The sequence below is a fragment of the Panthera uncia genome, chromosome E1 (genome assembly GCF_023721935.1).
Source record: "Panthera uncia isolate 11264 chromosome E1, Puncia_PCG_1.0, whole genome shotgun sequence".
Lineage (NCBI taxonomy): Eukaryota > Metazoa > Chordata > Mammalia > Carnivora > Felidae > Panthera > Panthera uncia.
Window position 1 is genome coordinate 15,332,722 of NC_064814.1, and position 26,254 is coordinate 15,358,975.

At 37.4% G+C, this 26,254-nt stretch overlaps 2 protein-coding genes across 9 annotated transcripts in view; one reads left to right on the forward strand and one right to left on the reverse strand.

The window, feature by feature from the left end:
* The window catches only part of CDC27 (cell division cycle 27), an 803,505-nt gene that overhangs the window by 288,567 nt on the left and 488,684 nt on the right, over positions 1–26,254 (reverse strand). The gene's annotated exons all lie outside the window — the stretch shown is intronic.
* EFCAB13 (EF-hand calcium binding domain 13) overlaps positions 1–26,254 on the forward strand; it is a 168,352-nt gene that overhangs the window by 111,323 nt on the left and 30,775 nt on the right. For 7 of the 8 annotated variants that reach the window (XM_049637549.1, XM_049637548.1, XM_049637547.1 and 4 more), the window contains 8 exons: positions 2,699–2,842; positions 3,218–3,286; positions 6,736–6,876; positions 10,825–10,896; positions 11,781–11,924; positions 12,382–12,453; positions 15,765–15,908; positions 24,371–24,442. In XM_049637549.1, coding sequence (XP_049493506.1) covers positions 2,699–2,842; positions 3,218–3,286; positions 6,736–6,876; positions 10,825–10,896; positions 11,781–11,924; positions 12,382–12,453; positions 15,765–15,908; positions 24,371–24,442 — 858 coding nt within the window. The remainder of the gene's footprint in view (positions 1–2,698; positions 2,843–3,217; positions 3,287–6,735; positions 6,877–10,824; positions 10,897–11,780; positions 11,925–12,381; positions 12,454–15,764; positions 15,909–24,370; positions 24,443–26,254) is intronic. The other variant, XM_049637551.1, reaches the window with a different exon arrangement.

Consider the following 26,254-nt stretch of genomic DNA (forward strand, 5'->3'; position numbering starts at 1 on the left):
CATCGGGCTCTGTGCTGACAGCTCGGGGCCTGGAGCCTGCTTCGGATTCTGTGTCTCCCTCTCTCTCCTCCCCTCCCCGGCTCATGCTCTCTCTCTCTCGCTCTCTCTCTCTCTCTCTCTGTCTCACAAAAACAAATGAAAAATGTTAAAAAAAAATTTTTTTAACGTTTAAAAAAAATCTAGGAAAAAACATAGGCAGTAAGCTCTCTGACATCCATCTTGGGAAAAATTAAAAAAAAAAATTTATCTATTAATACAATATCATAGGTAAAGTCAAAGAACAAATAACAATATGGTAGAAACTATAATGTATATCACAGAAGAAAAATAGAAAAATGGGCAAAAGTCATGGATATATAAATCATAAAAATCTTAAATGGCTTATGAACATATTAAGAGATGTTTGATTTTACTCATAATAAGAAATATGCAAATTAAAATGGAGATACAATTTCTCACCCATTAGATTGGCAAAAATTGAAAACCTTCACAGCATACTCTGTTAGGTTGTAGAGAAAAAGACGTTTACCTATAGCTGGTGGGCATTTAACATGCTACCAGTCTAATGGAGGGAATTTGGCAATGTCTAACAGAACTACATGTGCCTTTACCTTTGGACCCAGCAATCCTGCTTCTAGGAATTTTCCCTGAAGATACCTTCCAATGTGAAAATATAGATACATAAGATTATTCATTACAGAATTATTTGAGATGGCAAAAGAATGAAAATACTTAATGTGTAAACATTGGAGGTTAGTTGAATAAACTTTAGTTTCTATGTACAGTAGAGTATTATACAACTATAAAAAAGAATTTTTTAAAAAGGAGTTTCAGGGGTGCCTGCATGACTTAGTCGGTTAGGCGTCCGACTTTGGCTCAGGTCATGATCTCACGGCTTGTGAGTTCAAGCCCCGTGCCAGCCTGGAGTCTGCCTTGGATTCTGTGTCTCCATCTCTCTCTGCCCCTCCCCTACTCATGCTCGCGGGCGCTCTCTCTCTCTTTCAAAAATAAACATTAAGAAAAAAGAATTTCATACCACTACTTTTTGTACTACTGATTTTATACCTTTCCAGCATTTAAAACTACAAATTTCCCTCTGAGCACTTTCACAGCATCTCACAAAATTTTATATGTTGTGATTTGATAATCACTTATTTAAAATATTTTCTAATTTACCTTGTGATATCTCATTTGAAACATGAGTTATTTAGAAATGTACTATTTAGGGGCACCTGGGTGGCTCAGTTGGTTAAGTGTCCGACTTCGGCTCAGGTCATGATCTCATGGTTCCTGGGTCGGAGCCTCATGTCGGGCTCTGTGCTGACAGCTCAGAGCCTGGAGCCTGGTTCGGATTCTGTGTCTCCCTCTCTGTCTGCCCCTCTCCCACCCACGCTCTGCCTCTCTCTGTCTCTCAAAAATAAATAAACATTAAAAAAATTAAAGAACTATATTATTTAATTTCCAAATATTTGGACATGTGCTAGGGATCTTGTTACTGATTTCTAATTTAATACACCTTGGTCAGAGAATTTATTTCGTACAATTTAAATTCTTTTAAATTCATTAAGATTTGGTTCAAAGACTAGCATGTGGTCTACCTAGGTGAATATTCCATGTGCACTTGAAAGAATGTATATTCTGTAGTTGTTGGGTAGTGTTCTATAAATATCATTTGGTTAGATTGTTTGCTAGTTTTGTTGGATATTCTAATTTCTGATTTTTTTTAAACATTAAAATTTTTTTTGTTTTAATATTTATTTTTGAGAGAGAGAGGGAGGGAGGGAGGGAGGGAGAGAGAGAGAGAGAGAGAGAGAGAGAGAGAGAGTGTGAGAGTGAGTGAGAGTACGAGCAGGGGAAGGGCAGAGAGAGAGGGAAACACAGAATCCAAAGCAGGCTCCAGGCTCTGAGCTGTCAGCACAGAGCCCAACACGGGGCTCTAACTCATGAACTGTGAGATCGTGACCTAAGCCAAAGTCAGACACTTAACTGACTGAGCCACCCAGGCGCCCTTAATTCTTCCTGATGTTTATTCTAGTTCTATTAATTACTAAGTGCAAGATTTTCAAATCTGCAGTTCTGATTATGGGTTCATGCATTCCTCCCTTTAATTCTGCAAGTTTTTGCTATATTTGGAAGGCTCTTGTTAAATGCATACACATTTGATATTGTTGCAAAATTTAATGTATATGACCTTATGAAATGTACTTTGTCTGTTGCTCTCTTTTGTCTTATTTTTGCTGCTCTTCTGTTTCTTTCCCCCAGTTTCCTTACTTATATTTATACATTTATGTGTACCTATTGTCACCTATTTTAAATTATTTTAGGTACATAAATAAATACAAATACTGCCTTTTCTCTTAAGTATAATTTTATATCTTGGGAGATTTTTTTCCCCACTTTTTTTTAAATATAAAGGAGACGGGTGCCTGGGTGGCTCAGTCGGTTGAGCGTCTGACTTCAACTCAGGTCATGATCTCGCGGTCTGTGAGTTCGAGCCCCGTGTCAGGCTCTGTGCTGACAGCTCAGAGCCTGGAGCCTGCTTCAGATTCTGTGTCTCCCTCTGTCTCTGCCCCTCCCCAGCTCATGCTCTGTCTTTCTCTCTCTCCCTGTCAAAAATAAATAAACATTAAAAAAAATTAAAATATAAAGGAGAAACATGAAAATTCCTTTCTAACTGAAGGTGATTATCTCTTCCCAGGAAATAAAAATCAATTTTACAACATCAACATTTACAAAAATGAACTTAAAGACATTCCTGTACTTCAGCAAAATTTAAATGCCATTGGAATCTATCTAACAGATGATAAAATAAAGGAGACTTTGGATAACACTAATCCTAACGGTGAGTAATTATTTCAATTTAAAATAACAAATTTTCGTGCTCGCTTCGGCAGCACATATACTAAAATAACAAATTTTGCATATTTCAGAAGTTTCACTCTAAATGCCAAAGGAAATATACTGCCATATATCTTTTAAAAGAGAAATTAAAAATTGTTTCTTGTCTATCAATTTATGGGTTTTTATCAGAGGAATTGATGTTCAAAGTGCATCTCTGACAGCTTTATTTTAGGTCTATTCTGCATATCACATGTGTCACAATAGGATTACCAGTCCTCTCCATTATTTTTGTGTTTATAGCTCTGGTGTTATAACATCAAATGGTCCTTTTTACAATAATACCTAAATTCTTTCTTTTTTTCTTTTTTAAAAAAAGATGAAGTGGTGAGTTTTAAGGATTTCATCAGAGAATTGAACAACAGTGATGAATTTATCGAGTGCCACAGTAAGTATGAAATTCAAAATGCATATGAACAGAAACTTCATTTTTGGGGGTTGGTGTATGTATAGGTATGTGTGTATATAGACTTTATATATACTCTACCAAACCCCCCTTTTATGCATTTTCTCATTTAAACTCAGTTGATGTTGTAAACTCTAGGTTTTCACACATAGATGCATATTTTCCATACTGTAATATTCTTGAATTATTTAAAAAAATTTCTGTTGTCTCTCTTTCTTCCTTGTCATGTGTTTTATTGCTATATTCTTTCTTTTGTCCTTACTAATGCTGATGGGGTTATCCATCTTATAATCAAAGTAATCAGGTTTGGTTTTTTAAATCACATCTAATGACTTTTCCCCTCTGTATTCTTATCTTTCTTGTTTATTTCTTCATATATATATTTTTTTACATTTGCTCTCTATCTCCTTGTGAAAAACATTGGCTAAATGCTTAACTTTTTTCGGTTTGTTTTGAAATTTCAGCACAGTTCTATCATGGGGACACTAAAACAGCCTTGGACCACAGACATTGAGATTGAGAACTGTAGTCCTAAAACTGGGGTTTTAAAAGAAGTATTGAAATAAGTGGATTCTCTCTAAATAATCTGTACTTGGAATGCAGTTCCACTCACTATCTCAGGATAAGTTTGGTGGGAACCTTGACAAATTAATGCTATATTCATTATAGAAGATTATAGATCTATGAATAGCTAAGACCCTTTTGGGAAAAAAAAGATAAAGATCTTGCTTTGTCACATGTTAGTACATAGCATAATGCTGTTTTAATATAGACCTGTGAAAATATACCAGTGCATCACAATATGGAACCCAGTAGAGACTTCTATTAATGGGAACTCGGAATGTGATAGAAATGACATCATCAGTTAGTGGGGGAAAAGATGTATTATTTAGCTTCTGATTTGAGAAAATTGTCTTACAATGCAGAGAAAATGAAGTAGAATCCCTATGTCATACCATATACAAAAATAACCTTCAAAGAATCAAATGAATGTTAAAATGGATCTCAAAGATTAAACTATAAAGCTGTTGGAAGAAAATGTAAGAAAAACTATTGTGCCTTGTGGTTATGGATGCCTTCTTAAAGATGTTACTCCCCAAAAGCACAACCATGGGGTAAAAAAGGATTTGATTACATCAAAATTAAGGATTTCTGGTAAATGAAGGACTCTAAAACATGTAACAGACTGGAAGAAGATAATTACAAGATAACTAACAAAAAATTAATATCTCAAATATAAGGGAATTTTGCAAATCAGCAGTAGAAAGAAAGAAATCAATTGGAAAAATAAGTAAGGATATAAGACTTAGTATACAGGAGGAGAAACCCACATAGCTAAATATGTGTATGAAGAGAGTTGGCAATACTCACAAATTGTTAGTGAGTAGGTAAAATGGTACAGCATTCCAGATTGCAATCTAGCAGTACTTGTCAAATTCAGTATGCATATTTCTTATGATCCAATAATTCTATTCTCAGATAAATAGCCCAGAGAAGTTTCTTGTAGAGACATGTACAGGGATGCTCCCTGCAACATTATGGGAGGGAAGAAATGAAAACAATCTATGAGTCCATGATTGGGGAAATGGTTGAATAAAATATGGTCCATACATACACGTCATAACAGTAAACTAGATTTACATTTGCACCAGAGAGAGACCTCAGTAATAATACGGTTCCATGAAGAAAGGAAAAAATGGAATAAGTGTATAACAAAGAATGCTTTATATAAGTTGGATTTCTACTAATGCCCATAAAACACAACCATATTTATATCTATTTCCAGGTAAACACTGAATTCTAAATAGAAAGATGAGATTGAAATAGACGGATTGAAAGAAATTGAGAAAGAGATTGAGATTGAAGTGACAATATTAACAAAGTTGACTTCAGAAACAGATTAGAGTACTCTGTATCCTAAAAACATACACATTCTTTTCAAATACTTATGGAATATCCACAAAAATAGATGATGTATTTAAGCCACAAATAAAAATTTCAGTGAATTCTAAAAATCAGAAGGCATTCAGACCACATAGTCTGACCATGATGTTGTGACATTAAAATTATTTGTGAAAGAAAGGAAAAGTGTTGCTTTTAAGATGAAAAACAAATTGCCTTGTAAGTAATTCCTTGGTAGAAGAATAAAAGAAACCTGAAAGATTTTAGAAATGATGACAGTGAAAGCACTATGTATCAAATCGTGTAGAGTGTGACCAAAACAATCTTACAGGATATTTTATAGCATTAAATGCTTTTATTAGAAAACAAGAAATATCAAAAATAATTTATCTTTTTTTAAGTTTATTTATTTTTGGAGAGAGAGTGCGTATGGGGGCGGCGGGGGGAAGAGCAGAGAGAGAGAAGGAGAGACAGAATCCCAAGCAGGCTCCTTGCTGTCAGTGCAGCTGACATGATCATGACCTGGGCCAAAATGAAGAGTGGGACGCTTAACCGACTGAGGCACCCAGGCGCCTCCAGAACAATTTATCTTAAACGTTCAGCTTACAGAGCTAACCAGCAGCATAAACAACAAAAGAGCAGTACAATCCCCCTGAAAAGTGCTAGTTAGGAGCTAACAAAGTGGAAAGTTGAAGTTAGTGAAATAGAACACACACACACACACACACACACGCACACACACACACACGCGCACACACACACACACGCACACGCACTTATCCATATGACCAAAAGTTGGTTCTTTCAAAAGACTAATAAAGAACTCTTTAGGAAGTATGATGAAGGGGAAAAAATAGGGAGACATAATAAGACAGTTGTAACTTGGATACAAGGGAGATTAAAAGATATAAATGAATAACACTTAAGTTAGTAAAGCAACAAATTATTGGCATGTCATCAACAACACTGTCATTCTTTCCAAATGTTTAGATAAAGACAGAAAGGGCTGCCTTTTTTTAATGTTTGTTTATTTATTTTTGAGAGAGAGAGAGTGAGCGAGCATGAGTAGGGAAGGGGCAGAGAGAGAGAGTGCCAGAAGATCTGAAGCTGGCTCTGCGCTGACAGCACAGAGCCTGATGTGGGGCTCGAGCTCACAAACCGTGAGATCAAGACCTGAGCCAAAGTCAGACACTTAACTGACTGAGCCACCCAAGTGCCCGCCCCCTTTTGTTTCCCCATCATGGCACTATTTTCTTAGAGATAATTTTGGTATTTTGTTGTTTTGTTTAGCTTCCTGTGTTGAACTAGTAAAGTAAACTATTTCAGTGTGTCTTGTTTTCTGATATAAGCATTGTAAACCTATAAATGTTGTAGAGCTTTCAGTTTGGAGAATATTTCAGAGAGGCAAAATCTCTCAAGACTGGGTATTCTAGAAAATGAATACATTTCACCCAAATCAAGTTGTTATGTGCTTCTCTGGATAGACTGACCAACTAGATATCTTTGTATTTTGTCATGTCTCTGTTTAGGAATAGAAGATGCATGTAACGTTGTTAATAGTGTCTTTGATAGGAAAGTTGAAGTTAAAGACCTTTTATCTGCGTTGGAGGGCCTGGAGAAACCTTTAAATGAAGAAAAACCTGAGGTGTTACTGAACTCTGAAACAGATGGTGAGTTCTTGAGTTACCTCTCAGTTTTCCTGTTTAGACTATATGTGTTCATGCTGGCTCATTTTTTTTTTTTTTTTAAGAATACTAATACCATAGGTTTAGGAAGATTGTTATGGGACTGCTATGTTTATAAATTGGTTACTGAGAATTGTTGTAACCCTTTTGGAAAGTGTGTGGATACTCTTCTTTATTTGGAGAAGACTAGTAGAAACAAGTACTGTTTTTATCCAGGTTTTAAAATCAGATACTTCTTGGGGCGCCTGGGTAGCTCAGTCAGTTAAGTGTCCAACTCTTGATTTTGGCTCAGGTCATGATCTCACGGTTTGAGATCACGATCTCACAGTGCTCTGCACTGACGGACGGAGCCTGCCTGGGATTCTCTCTCTCTCTGCTCTCTGCCCTTCCCCTGTTCTCTCCCTCTCTCTCTTCCTCTCAAACATAAATAACCATTAAAAAATGTTTAAAAAGATGTTTTCAAACATTTTAAAAAATAAATAAAATCAGATACTTCTTTTTTAAAGATTTTTAAAAATGTTTTTATTTATTTTTGAGGGAGAGAGAGTGGAGGAGGGTCAGAGAGAGGGAACACAGAGTCTGAAGCAGGCTCCAGGCTCTAAGGTGTCAGCACAGAGCCTGACACGGGGCTCAAACTCATGGACCACGAGATTATGACCTGAGCCGAAGTCAGACGCTTGACTACTGAGCCACCCAGGCGCCCCATCTTTTTTCTTTTTATGTCATTTATGCTAGTGGTTTGTCAATTTTAATAACTCTTAACTAATTCCTGGCTTTCTGATCCTCTCTATCGTGTTTATTGTTTCCTCAATTTATGTTTTCATCTGTATCATTTTCTTCTCTACCATTGATTTTGTGACATTTTGTATATATATTTCACATATAGAATGAAATGATCACAACGATAGATCTAGTTAACACGTCACCATGCATAGTTAAAAAGGTGTTTTTTTCTTATGTTGAGAAATTTTAAGATTTACTCTCTGAGCAACCTGCGAATATGCAATACAGTATATTTTTGGATATATATGTATTTTCTATTCTTTTAATTTCACTCTTTCTGTACTCTTCTAAAGAAAGATAAATTTGAAAACATGTAAGGGAAACTAAAATTTGAAAAGAAAGAAACAGGACTTAAAGAAATTAAAAATATAATAATTAAAATTAATTAGCAGACAACAATATTAGCAGATTAAACATAGGTGAAGAGAAATATGAAGTGCAAAGGAGTTTGAAGAAATTATACAGAATGCAGCATAGAAAGACAGAGTTGGAATATAGGAAAGAGGTTAGTGGCGCTGGGGTGGCTCAGTTGATTGAGTATCAGATTTCTGCTCAGGTCATGATCTTGTGGTTTGTGAGTTAGAGCCCTGCATTGGGCTCACTGCTGTAAACATGGAGCCCTCTTCAGATCCTCTGTCTCCCTCTCTGCACATCTCCTACTCTCTCTCTCCCCCAAATAAATAAACATTAAAAAAAAGAAGAAGAAGAAGCTAAAAGGAAGGCAGAATGAAGAGGTCTACTTATTATGGCAATCAGTTTGAAATATATATGTGTATCTGATTACGTTATATATTAGTTACAACTAATATAATGTTACATGTCAGTTATATCTCAGTAAAGCTAGAAAAAGAAAGAATGAAAAGATGTGATATATATCCACACAGGAGAGAAGAGACAGAGTGGTTGCAAAGAAAATATTTGGAGAACTATAGCTGAGAATTTTCCAGAATGAGAAAGACCTAAACCTACCAATACAAGAATTCCAGTGAATCCCACATAGGATGAAAGGAAATCCATACATAGGGTTATCATGATGAAACTGTGACATACCAAAGAGAAAGAAAAATCTTAAAGGTAGCTAGAGAGAAAAGTCAAATTATCTATAAAGGAGGAATGTTTTCTTATTCTTGATATTTTTTTCTGGGTCTTGAAATCTAGAGAAACATTTTTGTAAATTGAGGATAACCACCCCACGTTCCCCTCCACTTTGGGAGGAACTTAGGCTTTGTCTGAGCCTTTGAAACTACAAACTAAAATTCATCCAATTTTGTTTTGTTTTGTCTTTGGCAAACACTCTGGGTAAAAACAGTCGCCGTGTTTCTGGATTACAGCCTTTCATCAGTTGTTTGGTCTGGGAATTTCTTACTTTCTTGGCAACACATTGATGAATTCAAGATTTAAAAAAATTTTTTTTTTAACATTTATTTTTGAGACAGAGAGAGACAGAGCATGAGTCGGGGAGGGTCAGAAAGAGAGAGGGAGACACAGAATCTGAAACAGGCTCCAGACTCCAAGCTGTCAGCACAGAGCCCGACGCGGGGCTCGAACTCACGGACTGTGAGATCATGACCTGAGTTGGAGTCGGACGCTTAACCGACTGAGCCACCCAGGCGCCCCAAGATTTTTTTTTTATAGCAATAATTTTATTTAGAATTTTTAGTTGTTTTTAGTAGGAGGGCTGATCCAGATATCTGGCTACTAAATACCAGAAATTGAAATCATTTTTTTCTTTCAATTAAATTAAATCAGACCCTGGGGGCAGGGTGGTTGATTACTGGCACCCTCTCCCATTCCAAAGTCACACCATAATGTGGGAGACAGAGGAAGAGCTTTTAAAACTTCCTTGCATTGTGTTTCTACTGACGCTTTGTTGTTGGAGCCTGTGGTAATCCTGCATCTGTGTGAAGGGAAGCTCCCACAGGGTAATTCTCACTCTTTCCCATCAAACCTCTAGTCTCTCAACCCCTCCCTGTCCCTCTCTTTCCTTCTGTCTCTGTCTCCAGACAAACTCTTCCTCTCTATTTAGGCATTTGGCATATTTTCTTCAATGATTCTAGGTTTTTGCAAACACAGTCCCTACCAAAACTCTCAGTCTACAAAAATCTCAGGAGTGAGGAAATATTTAAGGCCAAGCTAACTGCTTCGAATAGGAAAGATGGGTCAAATTATCCTGCCACTTCAAGAGGTATAGTGCCATAGCTCCAATATTTGCCATTTAGATAAATTACAATAGACTTCAATAGAGAAGGGTAACTTTTGAATCAGGCTCTGCAGAGTCCGCTAACTCAAATGCCTGCGGTAGCCAGGCACGTAATGCAAAATTAATAAAATGAGTTGGCTGTAAGACAAAAGGAAGGGGTGTGGACTGTAAGGTAACTTGAGAGCATGTGTCCTAGATGAAGATAGTTAAATTCAAATGGAAAGAAAACCCCACCACTCCCTAGGACAATGAACATGACTGACTCTCAGCTATATTCAGTCTGTGGGCTACCAGCCTATGACCCCTGAAGCAGGCTTCTGTAGGAGTGGGAAAACAATCTTTTCCTTCTGCCCTTCTAGGTTCCCAGCTGGAGCTCTGTAACAAGAGACAGATCAACAAGAGAAAAGCATTCAAAGTTAATATAAATTTTACATGAAAGGGGAATATTCATAAGGAGTTGTTAAAGCTGAATGTTTTGGTGTTAGCTTTGATGAAGTGTGGAAAGTGGTAGAAAACTGTGATAGGACAAAATGAGATGAGCTGAGGGTGGTAAACCAGGGGAAACTTAGTAAGGTCTGTTCGTTCAGATTCCTCTTGGTGTCCCTCCAACCCTCAGTCTTCAGAGATAAGGATGCACCCTCCCTCTGGGTATAGCAAGGGCATCTCTCACATGAGTGTCTTATGACCTGCCTCGGGGCAGGGGATGGGGAGGTCTGAATCCTAACTGTACCTTGCAATTCCCAGATTGTGTTTCCTTGCATTCCCTTTTTGTGTGTGTGTACGTGTGTGTATGTGTGTGCACACGCACATGCTCATAATCTAAGTGTATTTCTTACCATGCATTATGGTCACAGAAGTTTGAAAGCTGAATGAAATTGAAACAATACCAGATCCCTGCTTTAATGAGCTTAAAATCTATTTAAATTCCATTTTATTTCTTAACTTTGCAGAAAGTAAAAAGATCTTAAAAGATGTAATTGATGTTTTCATTAATTCACCTAAACCATCAACACCATTCAATAGTAAGTATAGTAAAAGAATGAAAATTAAAAGTAAATTTCTAAGATCATTCAATGGTATTCTTTTTCTAAAATATAGTTTGTTTTCCCCTGTATTTTTAATTCCTTAAGTTTTCTTTGCTGTATCAAGATGTTATAATCTGCTTTCTTATTCCTTATCATATTTAATCTGTGCTTTGACTGTAATGAATTATTTAGAATTACATTCCTAGAATATGCTTTCTTAAAGCAAAATAGTTTGTCTCAGTATATGCTCCAGTATAAGGTACACATTTTCTCCCCTGGTGAATCTAATACAATTTTCTCTCACCTCCAATAATTTCCATATGCTTCTTTTTCTCACCTATAGTGAAACGTTAAAAAAAAGTACAAAAAAAAAAAAAAAGGATTTACTGCATGTAATACTAGTAGGTAGGCTAGCAAGAAAGAGAGGCTTTCTAATGCCTAGGAGAGGGTGTGACTGTTTTTCAGAGTATAACAGATTTATATTTTTCAGTTTTCCTTTTGCCAACTAGCTGGGTTCTATTTTTGATATTTGACTTCATTCTAAGAGCTATTTATTATCAAGCTGTTCTTGAAATGCTTTACAGTCTATGAAAGACTGGAGCATGTAGTAGAAAAACCTTTGAGGAGAAATAGTTAATAAATAAAAGCAAACTTCTACAAAATGTTGCAGAAACTCAACTTTTAGCTGGCTAGGGGTATGTTAAATTTTGCTTATTGTTTAAGTGACTTCTGAAAACAGAGCCCACTGACATGTTTTGAAAGCCCTCTAACTCAGAATTCCTTTTGTAATGCATCTACTCTGTGCAGGTTAGGGTGTTAAGTCTAAAAAAGGGCTTTGCCTCAACTTCCTCATCACTTCTCTATTCTTGACATGTTTACAGATTTATTTAAAGAGATTACAACTCTTGATAAGATCAGAAATGATAAGATGCCTATAAATGAGCTGAGGTCCCAACTCCGGAAGGCTAGAATTCTATTAAGCAACAAGACGTTCCAGGAAATTCTGGGTCAAGCATCTATTGATGGTGAGTCCTTTTTAAAAGAACAATCTCTGTTGAAGTCCTAGTTTTACTGTGTGCTTGGGATATGTTTTATATATGTATGTTTTAGATAAACTAGGTCTTAGAAACATAATGAGAATGTAGGCATACTGAGAACAAATTAAAATTAATATTTTTTTACTCTTGGAAATATTTTTAAGAGTCACCCTCTGTCTGGCATCACATTTGTAAAATGTATACATCAATATTTAATTAAGACAAATAATACCGTTAGAATTTTTTCTTGTTTTAAGGGAATAGATTCGTGGTAAAATTATTTTAAATTGATTAGTTTTTATCTGGCTAATTTTCAGACATTAACAAAATTTGTCCCCCCCCCCCCCCCCCCCCCACACACACCATTCCCTGTCATGGTTATTTTAATGATGATTATTAATATTGACACCTTGCCATTTTATAATCCTTATACTTTACTTTTTAGAAAATAGTGAAGTAAGTCTCAAACAAATTTTGGAGGCTTTGAACACAAATAAGCCAGCTCCTGAATTTGAAGGTGGGTCATATTTCCCGTTGCCTTTTGTTATTATTAAACAGTATTGTGAGCTATAAATGATATTCAAAAGCTGTATATTTTTATAATTAAAAGTACACAGTTTGACATCTGCACACACCTATAAACCTGTCATCACAATCAAGGTAATGAACACATCCCTGACCTGCAAAACTGCCTCATGCTCCTTTGTAATCTCTCCTGCCTTTTTCCCATCCTCTTCCTCATCCGTAGGCAACCACTGATCTGCTTTTTGCCAGTATAGATCCATTGGCATTTACCAGACTTTTATAAAATGGGTATATTCTTTTTTGCTAGATGCTTTCATTCAGCATAATTATTTTGAGATTCGTCCACGTAGGCTGTATCAGCAGTTCATTGTCATTTATTACTGGCATAGCACTCCATTTTGCTGATACACTGAAGTTTATCTACTTACCTGGTGCGGCTCGTTAGGCTATTTCCAGTTTGGGGCTCTTATAAATAAAGCTGTTATGAACAGTTGTGTACAACAATATTCATTGTATGAATATATGCTTTCCTTTCTCTTGAGTAGTTACCAAAGATTGGCTGGTTCACATGGTAGGTGTATGTTTAACTTTTTAAGAAACTGCCAACTGGTTTCCAGAGTGGCCACACCATTTTACATTTCCACCAGCAGTGTATGAAGAGGTCCAATTCCTCCATATCCTTGGGAGTGCTTGGTGGAGTCAGTCTTTTTAATTTTAATCATTCTAATAAGTGTGTAGTGGTATCTCATTGTGGTTTTAATTTGTGTTTCCTCACTGATTAATGATGTTGAGCATCTTCTCATGTGCTTATTTGTCATCTGTGTATCTTTATAAAGTGTCTGTACAGATCTTTTTTAATGTTGGATGGGGGGGGCACCTGGGTGGCTCAGTCAGTTAAGCGTCTGACTTCAGCTCAGGTCATGATCTCACGGTCCGTGAGTTCGAGCCCTGCGTTGGGCTCTGGGCTGATGGCTCGGAGCCTGGAGCCTGCTTCCAGTTCTGTGTCTCCCTCTCTCTCTGCCCCTCCCCCGTTCATGCTCTGTCTCTCTCTGTCTCAAAAATAAATAAACGTTAAAAAAAAATTAAAAAGTTGGATGGGTTTTGGGGCGCTTGGGTGGCTCAGTCGGTTAAGCGTCCGACTCGGCTCAGGTCATGATCTCACGGTTCGTGAGTTCAAGCCCTGCGTCAGGCTCTGTGCTGACAGCTCAGAACCTGGAGCCTGTTTCGGATTCTGTGTCTCCCTCTCTCTCTCTGACCCTTCCCTGTTCATGCTCTGTCTCTCTCTGTCTCAAAAATAAATAAACGTTAAAAAAAAATAAAAAAAAATAAAGTTGGATGGGTTTTTTTGTATTTCTGTTTGTATTCTGGATACATGTCCTTTATGAGATATATACTTAGCAAATATTTTCTCCGAGTCTTCTACTGAGCACATTTTTCTCTGAGTGTCTTCATTTTCTTAAGTGTCAAGAGCATTAGTTTTAATTTTGATGAAGTCCAGTTAATTAGTTTTTTTTTCTTTTATATATTGTGCTTTTGGTGTCACATGTATGAAATCTTTGCCTCACCCAAGGTTACAAATGTTTTATTATATTTTCTTCTAAAAGTATTATGGGTTTTGGTTTTGCATTAAAAAATATTTTTTTAATATTTTTATTTATTTTTGAGAGAGAGAGAGAGAGAGAGAGAGAGAGAGAAAGCACAAGTGGGGGAGGGGCAGAGAGAGAGGGCGACAGAATCCAAAGCAAGACTCCAGGCTCTGAGCTATCAGCACAGAGCCTGAGGCGGGGCTCAAACTCACGGGGAGATCATGACCTGAGCTGAAGTCGGATGCTTAACTTACTGAGCCACCCTGGCACCTCTGGTTTTGTATTTTAGCTCTGTGATCTATTTTGAGTTAATCTGTATATGTGGAATAAAGTATGGATCAGAGTTCCTTTTTGTTTTGTTTTGTTTTTGCATATGGACCTTCATTTGTTCCAGCACCACTGTTGAAAAGATTGTATTTTCTCTATACTTTCTATACTGAAATTCCTTTGTAGTTTTGTAACAAATCATATAAATATACATATATATTTATTTCCTGGATTCTCTCTTCTGTTCTATTAATCTTTGTCAGTTTTTACACAAACCACATTGTCTGACTCCTGTTGCTTTGCAATAAACATTGAAACCATTCAGGTAGTATTGGCCCTCTAACTTTGTTCTACTTTTAAAAAGTTGTTTTGACTGGGGCACCTGGGTGGCTCAGTCAGTTGAACGTCCGACTTCAGCTCAGGTCATGATCTCATGGTTCGTGGGTTTGAGCCCCATGTCAGGCTCTGTGCTGACAGCTCAGAGCCTGGAGCCTGCTTCGGATTCTGTGTCTCCCTCTCTCCCTGCCCCTCCCCTGCTTGCTCGCTCGCTCTCTCGCGCTCTCTCTCTCTCAAAAATAAACATTAAAAAAATGTAAAAAAAAAAAGTTGTTTTGACTATTCTAGGACTTTTACACTGCCATGTGGATTTTAGAATCAGTTTGTAATTTCTACAAAAAAAACCTGCTGGGATTTATTGGAGAAATAAGGCACTCATGAATTAGGATTTGTTGGAAAATGTCTTATCTAATAATGTCTTACTAAATAGTACAACTCTTTCCTGCAATTCTTTTGAGTACCAGTACTTTGCCTCCTTTTAAATATTCTCTTAGATAAACTAGAGATTATAATCCAAACAGTGACCTTGAGTGTACCATGATTTGTGTGAGTCATTGAAAAGGCAGACAGAGGCTTGGCTGTAATCCTAAGGACCCCATTTAGAAGGGAAAATCCCTAGAGGTTTTAGATAAGAGCTGGGAATGGGGCACCTTCATACTCCCACACTCCTTGGCGGACTTCTAATAATAGAGTGAAAGTTATGAAGAATATGCAAAAAATGAAAGCAGTAGCAAAATAAGCAGAAGAAAATTCAGGACTAATATTTTTATACTCTGAAATTTGGGCTATTTCATATAGACAGAGGTAAGCCCCAAATTCTGTCTCATGGATATACAATGAAACATTTCCCTGAAAGATGCAATGGCCTATTTTAACTTTTGAGAAGCTGATACCTTGAGTGTATGATGATTTGTGTAACTCATTGGTAAGGCAGTTAAGTTAAAAAACAAAAACAAAACTGAGTCATCTTAGTTTTTTTAGTTTGAGACAAAAATAACTGAACATCTCAGGGAAATATGCTTGGAATAAAGGGATGTTTGGCTTATTAATTTTGGAATCATAATGATAATATTAATTGAAATATATGACCTATAGAATCCCCCTGTGTTTTCAGGTTTATGTACTGCCCTCCAAACTGTCAACTTGATGAACTGCAACAGAATTCAGATTGGTGACTTGAAAGGTGCTTTTGATGACCTCAATGTTTCTGTAAAGCCTGAAGAACACCAGATGTTAGTGAAAACGCTTGATGTTGATGGTATATATAACTACGTTGACTTTCCAAATAAAGTGATAGCAAATTTTCCATTCCCCTTCCCTATCCTCCATTCATCACTCCCCAATAATTTTTCTCTTTATTATCCTAATGGAAAAAGTACTCTAAGAGAGCGTGTCTACTGAGATCATAGATTTATCTTGACAGAAAAATCTTTGAATAAGATTAATAAGATTTTTTTTGGGGCGCCTGGGTGGCGCAGTTGGTTAAGCGTCCGACTTCAGCCAGGTCACGATCTCGCGGTCCGTGAGTTCGAGCCCCGCGTCAGGCTCTGGGCTGATGGCTCGGAGCCTGGAGCCTGTTTCCGATTCTGTGTCTCCCTCTCTCCCTGCCCCTCCCCCGTTCATGCTCTGTCTCTCTCTGTCCCAAAAATAAATAAAAAACGTTGAAAAAAAAAATTAAAAAAAAAAAAAGATTAATAAGATTTTTTACGACCCATGAAGTATCCTGTGTTGATTCCATCAGAGTGTATCTGTGTGTATGTTTTCAGCATCTTCAGGGAAGGCAAGGTCATTCTCTGTGAAAGCTGTGCTGAAGGGAAACTGCTCTGAGCCAGGAAGAGACTGAGGGAGGACTTTCTCCCCTCTGCAGGAGACATTTGTGGGAGGAGACTGATTGAATCCTAAGAGGTTTCAGAGAAAACAATGTATAATTTTCAAATTTTGCCAATTATTATGTGGTTCTTTTATTCATTTAAATTCAGTTCCTAAAAGTATTTTCTTTATTCCATTATTAAATGGGTTTAAGCATTGTTTCATTAATCATATTGACTGGAGCCGCTGTACAGCACAACTTATGGGTGCTTGTAAACAGCACCCTTCAGCGTTAGGCAGTGCCTGGCCTGTATGACTATGGGACAGACCTGATCCTGAGTGTCTTTGATATGTAAGGGGTCATGTAATGTGTCAGATAATCGAGTAAATATAAAATATTCATAGGAAGCTTTCAGTCTAGTTGGTGAGGCAAGCTGTAAACAACAAAAGGGTATATAACAATATAAGAGATAAAAGTTTAGTGAATTTACAATGGTATATGGCAGTACTTGAATAATAGCCAGGGACATAGTGATGTGATGTGTTGTGATTTATAATAAGAAATATATATTTGCCCTTCAACCCCATTCCTGGCACGGAGCTCCTAAAACACTGGCAAATCCCTAAGTGATGAGAACTCTTGGGGCATCTTTTGTTCTAATAGGTGATTCTGGGAAGGCTTCTGGTTTCTAGGTGGGGACTGGTCACCGTAAGGATAAGCCATGATTGGAACTTTGGAATTTTCAGCTCTATCCCCCACCCCCATTCTTCAGAAAACGGAGAGGGTCTGGAAATGGAGTGAATCATTGATTATGCCTATGGAGGAGGTCTCCATAAAATCCCAATAGTATGGGGTTTGGGGAGTTTCCAGGTTGGTGAACACATCTACATACCAGAAAGATAACTGACCCAACTCCACAGGGACAGAGCTGCCGTGCTTGGGATGCTCCCAGACCTCCCAGACCCTATGTATCTCTTCATCTGGCTGTTCATTTGTATATTTCATCATATCCTTTAATAAACTGATGAATGTTAAGTATTTCCCTGAGTTCTGTGAACTATTTTAGGAAATAATTGAGTCCAAGGGAGAGAAAGTCATGGGAACCTCCAATTTGTAGCCAAGCTGGACGGAAGTTGTAGGTAACCTGGGGACCTACTACTTGTGATTGGCATCTGCAGTGGAGGGGGAGCAGTCTCATGGGACTGAGCCCTTAACCTGTGAGACCTGATGCCATCTCCAGGTAGATAGTGTCAGAATTGTGTTAAATTGTATGACACTCAGTTGGTGTTGCAGAGAATTGCTTGGTGGGAGAAAACCCCCCACATATCTGGTGTCAGAGTGCTGTAAGTGTGGCCGTAGAGTGAGAGTAAAGAAGAAACACAGGAGGAGGACTGAGGTTTTTCCTCCACAAGTGATGATACTGAGTTGTATGAGAGTTCAGAGGTGAGCTATTTCATTCATTCAATGAAAGTTTATTAAGCACTGTTGCTTGCTAGACACTAAGTATATAAAGATAAAAGAGCTTACAGTCTGTCAAGGTGACAAACAATGCGAATTCCAATTGTTAAATACCACGACAGAGGTAAACAGAGTGTTATGGGAACGTATACAATAGGTACCTAACCCACACAGGGTTGGATAAGGTAGTCAGAGAGGCTGTTTGGAGGAGATGCTGTTGGAGTTGAGTTTTGAAATATGAGTAGGAACTAGCCAAGAATTGCAGGTGCAGGGAAAGGGGCTGAAAGGAGTTAGGAAGGAATGTTCAGTATGTACAAAGTACAGAAGAACAAAGCTCATGGAGAAGCCAAGGAACTCTAAGTAGTCCAGTAGGACTTACAGCATTGGATCTCAGACTGATTTACATCAGAACTACCTAGGAATTTGTTAAAAACCCAGAATATCTGAATCATGGCCAAGGTGTGTGTGTGTGTGTGTGTGTGTGTGTGTGTGTGTGTGTGTGTGTGTTTAACAAGCTTTACAGGTCAGGTTGATGTTTGACTATCAACTTGATGGTGCATAGTGGTGGAAGGAGTGGGAAAAGAAAGAAATGAAGTGGCCATATAGTCAAGAGCAGATCCAGAAGGGTTTTGTTTTTATCTTTGTTGTTCTCTGAGCAACAGAGTTTGAATTTTTTCTTGAAGGCTCTAGGGAGTCATTGAAGAAGTCAGGGGCGCCTGGGTGGCGCAGTTGGTTAAGCGTCCGACTTCAGCCAGGTCACGATCTCGCGGTCCGTGAGTTCGAGCCCCGCGTCAGGCTCTGGGCTGATGGCTCGGAGCCTGGAGCCTGTTTCCGATTCTGTGTCTCCCTCTCTCTCTGCCCCTCCCCCGTTCATGCTCTGTCTCTCTCTGTCCCAAAATAAATAAAAAATGTTGAAAAAAAAATTTAAAAAAAAAAGAAGTCAAATTTGAAAAGTGACATGACTAATTTTGCACTTTGTAATGGGCATTATGATAGCAGTGTTAAGAAAGAGCAGAGGGGGGCAAGATTGGAAGCAAGGAGACATTTTAGAAGGCATGCAAGAATTCGGGTTAAAAGTAATGAGTGTTGATGTAAGGCATTGGCTCCAGGGATGGGAAGAAGGGAACAGATATGAGTTCTAGGAGGCAGAACTTCTTCATTGTTTGGTTAGGTTAGGGAAGGAAAAGAGAGAGGAATTGAGAATGATTAACAGACTTCTGGTTTGGGAGATATTTCATGGTGATGTCTTTTTTTTTTTTTTTTAAGTGTATTGATTTATTTTTGAGAGAAAGAGTGTGAGCTGGCTAGGGGCAGAAAGAAAAGGAAAGAGAGAATCCCAAGCAGGCTCCATCCTCTCAGCGCAGAGCTGATGTGGGGCTCAAACTTACGAACCATCAGATCATGACCTGAGCCAAGATCAAGAGTCGGTCACTTAACCGAGTCACCCAGGTACCCAAGTGATGCATTTTAATAAGCTGGGGAATATAGGAGGAGGCTTTAGTGCAAAGATGAATTCAGCTTAGGATATATTGTGTTTGATGAAGGGCATGATGGAGGGAAGAGATTGAAATGAGAATAGATAAAGCTAAATTCCTTCACAAAATGCACAAGGCCTTTTTAAATCTAGTTCCCGTTACTGGACCTGTTAAGATTAACCTTTGCCCACAAACTTTCTGACACATTTTTGTAAGGTTTCAAGACACTTAATAGACACAAATAGAATAATTTAAACTCAATCCAAAATTAAAAAACTACTTATAGTTTCCAGAACGCATCATACTCACTTATATACATTTTCCTTATGAGTCTTTCTGTCAACCTTCAAATGTGCCGCCAAGTCAGTAAAAATGTAACCTCCTTGAAGCTTTTCTTAATTCATTCAGTTAGATGTGGAAGCCTTTTACATTTCAATAACATACCATGTTTAGCATCATTGAGACAATTTTGCTTTATAACTGTTTGAGAAAAGTGATATTATTTTGGAGAAATTTCCATGAGAATTATGAGGAGAGGATACATTTTGAGCATTTGGTTACTGATGAAAAATGAATACTTAAACTGTAAGCAAATTTAAAGTATTCTGTGGGGGAGAACAGGTTAAATATTTACAGCCATAATACAACGTGAGGTAGGTAGATCAAATGAGAAACATATGTTTTTGTTTGGGTTTCCACTTCTTACTTTGACCTACATCACAGTATCTCATTTATTTTGCAGGTTCTTCCAGCTAACAGGAAAAATATAAGTACTTGCATATTTCTGAATATACAATATGTACATATTGCTTTAAAAAAATTTAACAGGAGGGGTGCCTGGGAGGCTCAGCATCAGACTTCAGCTCAGACCATGATCTCACCATTCGTGAGTTCGAGCCCCGTGTCGGGCTCTGTGCTGACAGCTCAGAGCCTGGAGCCTGCTTTGGATTCTGTGTCTCCCTATCTCTCTGCCCCTTCCTCTCTCTCTCTCTCTCTCTCTCAGAAATAAAATAAAAACATAAAAAAATTAATAGAAACTACACTACCACTGGGTAGGTGGTCATTTTTAAAGTTTGCCCCCTAGATGAATCTTCAAGTTTCTTGTTTTCAATTGTTTAAAAAGTAAGAAATTGTTAGACAAATAGTCATTGGTTTACATTAAAACTGATTTCTCAGAAATGCTCATTCTTTTAACCAATTAATATGTGAAAACTAATTCCTTTCAGATATATGTTATAAAACCCAAAATAACAGTTTAAACTGAGATGGGAGGGTTGATTTATAATAAAATGATTTTGTTTTAAAAAGAAGATGCAAATTAATCCAGTTATTGCTTGTTTTAGACCTAATTTTGCCTCATCTTAATTTTTCATTCTTTTATTTAAATTTTGTGTTTACCTCTTCTGTCTTCAATATAAAGTAATACACCAGTAAAGAAAGTGGTGAAAATAAATAAGAGAATATCATAAAAATAATTTGTAATAACATTAGTCAATACTTTTATATATCTAGCGCATCCAATTATCCTAGTTCTTTTTTCTATGCATCCATTGTGCAAATTGACACTAGACACTTCAAACTAGATTCATACTTAGAGTCTGTGAAAACTTCGTACAGTGTTCCTTAAAGAAGGATGTAAATACAACTGTCAAAACCACAGACAGTTCAGAGCCATGTCGAGTAAGAAGTTGCTGCGGCTGAGGCTAAACAGGTTGTTGCCTGTTTTCTCCTCTATGGTTTTGATGGTTTCCTGGCTCACATTTAGGTCTTTCACCCGCTTTGAGTTTATTTTTGTGTATGGTGTGAGAGAGTGCTCCAGTTTCATTCTTCTGCATGTTACTGTCCAGTTCTCCCAGCACCATTTGCTAAAGAGACTGTCTTTTTTCCATTGGATACTCTTTCCTGCTTCGTCAAAGATTAGTTGGCCATACACTTGGGGGCCCAATTCTAGGTGCTGTATTCTATTCCATTGGTCTATGTGTCTGTTTTTGTGCCAGTACCATACTGTCTTGATGTTTACAGCTTTGTAGTAGAGACTGAAGTCTGGGATTGTGATGCCTCCTGCTTTGGTTTTCCTGTTCAACATTACTTTGGCTATTCAGGGTCTTGTGTGGTTCCCTACAAATTAAAACATTGTTTGCTCTAGCGCTGAGAAGAATGGTGGTGCAATTTTGATTGGGATTGCCTTGAATGTGTAGATTGCTTTGGGTAGTATCGACATTTTAACAATATTTGTTTTTCCAATCCATGAGCGTGGAATGTTTTTCCACTTCTTTGTGTCTTCTTCAAGTTCTTTCACAAGTTTTCTATAGTTTTCAGCATATAGATCTTTTACATCTTTGGTTAGGTTTATTACTAGGTATTTTATGGTTCTTGGTGCAATTGTAAATGGGGTTGATTTCTTGTTTTCTCTTTCTATTGTTTCATTATTGGTGTATAGAAATGCAACCAATTTCTGTACATTGATTTTATATCCTGTGACTTTACTGAATTCATGTATCAGTTCTAGCAGCTTTTTGGTGGAGTTTTTCGGGTTTTCCACGTAGAGTATCATGTCATCTGCAAAAAGTGAAAGTTTGACTTCTTCTTAGCCAACGTGGGTGCCTTTTATTTCATTTTGTTGTCTGATTGCTTAAGCTAGGACTTCCAACACTCTGTTAAATAACAGTGATGAGAGTTCCAAAAGCAAGGGAAATAAAAGCAAAAATGAACTATTGGGACCTCATCAAAATAAAAAGCTTCTGTACAGCAAAGGAAACAATCAACAAAACTGAAAGGCAACTGATGGAATGGTAGAAGATATTTGCAAATGACATACTGGATAAAGGGCTAGTATCCAAAATCTATAAAGATGTTACCAAACTCAACACATGAAAAACAAATAATCCTGTGAAGAAACAGGCAGAAGACACAAACAGACACTTTTCCAAAGAAGACATCCAGATGGCCAACAGACACATAAAAAGATGCTCAACATCACTCATCATCAGGGAAATATAAATCAAAACCACACTGAGATACCACCTCACACAGGTCAGAGTGGCTAAAATTAACAACTCAGGAAACAACAGATGTGGGTGAGGATGTGGAGAAATGGGAACTCTCTTGCACTTGTTGGTGGGAATGAAAACTGGTGCAGCCTCTCTGGAAAACAGTGTGGAGGTTCCTCAAAAAATTAAAAGCAGAATACCCTACGACCCAGCAATAGCACTACTAGGAATTTATCCAAAGGATACAGGAGTGCTGATTCATAGGGGCAAATGTACCCCAATGTTTATAGCAGCACTATCAACAAGAACCAAATTATGGAAATAGCCCAAATGTCCATCAACTGATGAATGGATAAAGAAGATGTAGTTTATATATACAGTGGAATACTACTCGGCAATGAAAACGAATGAAATCTGGCCATTTGCAACAACATGGATGGAACTGGAGGGTATTATGCTAAGTGAAATAAGTCAGTCAAGGAAAGAGAGATATATGTGTACACTCATGTGGAATTTGAGAAACTTAACAAGAGATCATAGGGGAAGGGAAAGGGAAAAAATAGTTTCAAACAGAGAGGGAGGCAAACCATAAGAGACTCTTAAATACACAGAACAAACTAAGGATTTATGGGGGGGTGGGGATCAGGGGAAAGTGGGTGATGGGCATTGAGGAGGGCACTTATTGGGATGAGCACTGTATGTTGTTGTATGTAAGCAATGAATCATGGATTCTACTCCTGAAGCCAAGAGTACACTGTATACATTGAATGTTAGCTAACTTGACAATAAATTATATTAAAAAAAACACACACACAGAAAGTTGTCCTCTCTCTTTTCTTACAGCTTCTTAAGTTATGAAGGTAAAACAAAATGCAATTAGAATAATCCACTAGGATCTTTATTTGCCACCTACCATTCTCTGAATGCCTGCTGATCAAAGTTTTTAACTGCAGATTTTCCTTGATAGACTGGAATGAGGAAAGTTTCTGTCTACTGTCAGTGCTCCAGCTGCCACAGGGGGATAAATATAGAACTGATCAAATTAAAATTTGGCAATATGGAAGTAAAAAAATGTATCTGATCTGTCCCAAAGAGTTGTTATTTGCATGGAAATAAAATCATCAGTTCATTTGAATTCACTGAATTCATTGAAGCACATTCAATATATCACACAAAAAGGAAATATTGTGTTTGAGGGCATGGAGTGGACACGGAGTTGAAGATGTGCAGTAGACAATGGTCTAGCCTAGAAATAGAAACTTGAGAGTCAGCAACATACAGTTTGTAGTTACAAGAGAATTCAGGAATGGTTTATAGAGTGCAACAAGAAGAGGGCCAAGGACATTGAAATGCTAACATTTAAGTAACGGTGGAGAATAGTTTATAAAGGACGTAACAGGAAGTAACTAGAACGAACGGTAGGAGAGAAACCAAAAGAAAGCTATAGCAACAAAACAAAGAGAAAAAAGAGTTTGAAGGAGGAAAGTATTAGATAAGACCAACAAATTAAGAAGTATTCATTAATTTGGGAATGAAAGAGGAAAGTATTAAATAAGACCAAAAAAAAGTATTCATTGATTTGGCAGTAAATAGTTAATGGGTGAACTTGGTAAAAGCAGTTTTGAGAGGGTGGAAGCTAGATAAGACCAGTTTGATGTGTGAATGACAATATGATTATGATGAATAAGAACATTTCTTTCCAGAAAATAGTTGGGGAAGGAAAGAAAAAGGAAAGAGTAGTGGTTAGAGGGTATCATCTAGGTTCAACAGAAGGCTTTTTAGAAATCTAGACTTAGGAGCTGGTTTTGACATATGAATAGGATTTAAATAGGCAGACTGTAGATTGCATTCAGGACAAAAGTTTACGTAGCTAGAAAACCATAAGATGCTTTAAGGGGCAGCAAGAGAACCGATTTAGCTCACTGTGGAAGTACTTTATGTTTCTTGAATCTACTAATTTTTCTTTGTTCTGTTTTTGTCTTCACAGAAAAGGGAGATACTTCTCTAAAGACTGCCCTTTTAGCACTGAAGAGCATTAAGCGTTTTCGAGATTTTAGAGGTGAGAATAATTAGGAAGTTTTGAACACAGTTAGAATATAGGAAACTTTTAGCTAGTTGTTGAAAAGTGATGGACTACTTACATCAACATATAACTAATATGCTACAAGATTAAATGAATGGTATACGCTCAGTATTTTGGGTATTCAGATGAAGGTGAGCTTCCTGTGTTCATGTAAGTCTAGTTTGAAACATTACAAGTTTGTAATTGAAGCAAATAATATATCTTCTAACAAGGTTGCCAAAAATACATGACCCTAAAAATGTTTTAATAAATTTAAGGTTTTTGATTAGGTAATACATTCACACAGATCATAAATAAAAAAGTATTGGGGTGCCTGGGTGGCTCAGTCGGTTAAGCGTCCGACTTTGGCTCAGGTCATGATCTCACAATTCATGGGTTCAAGCCCAGCATCAGGCTCTGTGCTGACAGCTCAGAGCCTGGAGCCTGCTTTGGATTCTGTGTCTCCCTCTCTCTCTGCCCCTCCCCTGCTCATGCTCTGTCTCTCTCCGTCTCAAAAATAAAAATAAAACATTAAAAAAATTTTTTTAAGTAAAAATAAGTAAAAAAGTATTTAAAGATACACAATGCGGGGTGCCTGGGTGGCTCGGTCGGTTAAGCGTCCGACTTTGGCTCAGGTCACGATCTCGCGGTCCGTGAGTTCGAGCCCCGCGTTGGGCTCTGTGCTGACAGCTCAGAGCCTGGAGCCTGTTTCAGATTCTGTGTCTCCCTCTCTCTGTGACCCTCCCCCGTTCATGCTCTGTCTCTCTCTGTCTCAAAAATAAATAAACATTAAAAAAAAAAAAAGATACACAATGAAAATCTTCTTGCCTGGTCTATTCAGTTCCTATTCCTTTTCCCCAGTAACTAACTAATAAGTAACTAGTTTTTTTTTTTTAATTTTTTGTTAATGTTTTATTTATTTTTGAGGCAGGAAGTACTTAGATCATTCAAGAAAATATGAATATATGTATGTATATATATGTATGAATATATATATATATATGATATATATATATCCCTCCCTCACTTTTTACGTGAGAGCATGATATGTACATTGTTCTGTATCCTTGATTTTTTAATACAGTAATATATTTTGGATATTTGTTCATATCAGAATATAAAGGCCTTTCTCATTCCCTTTTATAGTTGCATAGAGAACATGTGAATTCTCATTCTGATGGAAATTTATTCTTTTAATTTATTTTTATTTAAAAAAATTTTTTTTGTTTATTTATTTTGGAAAGAGAGAGAGGCAGAGTGTGAGCAGGGGAGGGGCAGAGAGAGAGAGGGAGACACAGAATCCGAAGCAGGCTCCAGGCTCTGAGCTGGCAGCACAGAGCCCGACATGGGGCTTGAACTCACGAACCGTGAGATCATGACCTGAACCAAAGTCAGACGCTCAACTGACTGTGCCACCCAGACACCCTTTGGAACTTCATATATTTAACTTATTGGGATCAGTGATCCTTCCAACTTGAATCTTTGTCTTTTCGATTGTGGTACCAAGAAACATTTTGCAGCGTCACATGATGGATGCCCTGTGTGAATTATCTAACTTTTGAGTATAATTTTGAAAATATCTAACTCACTTTAAAAATGAGTTAATTGAATTGCACCAAGAAGCATAAAATACCTAGGAATAAATCTTTTTTTTTTAAATTTATTTTTTTAATATATGAAATTTACTGTCAAATTGGTTTCCATACAACACCCAGTGCTCATCCCAAAAGGTGCCCTCCTCAATACCCATCACCCACCCTGCCCTCCCTCCCACCCCCCATCAACCCTCAGTTTGTTCTCAGTTTTTAA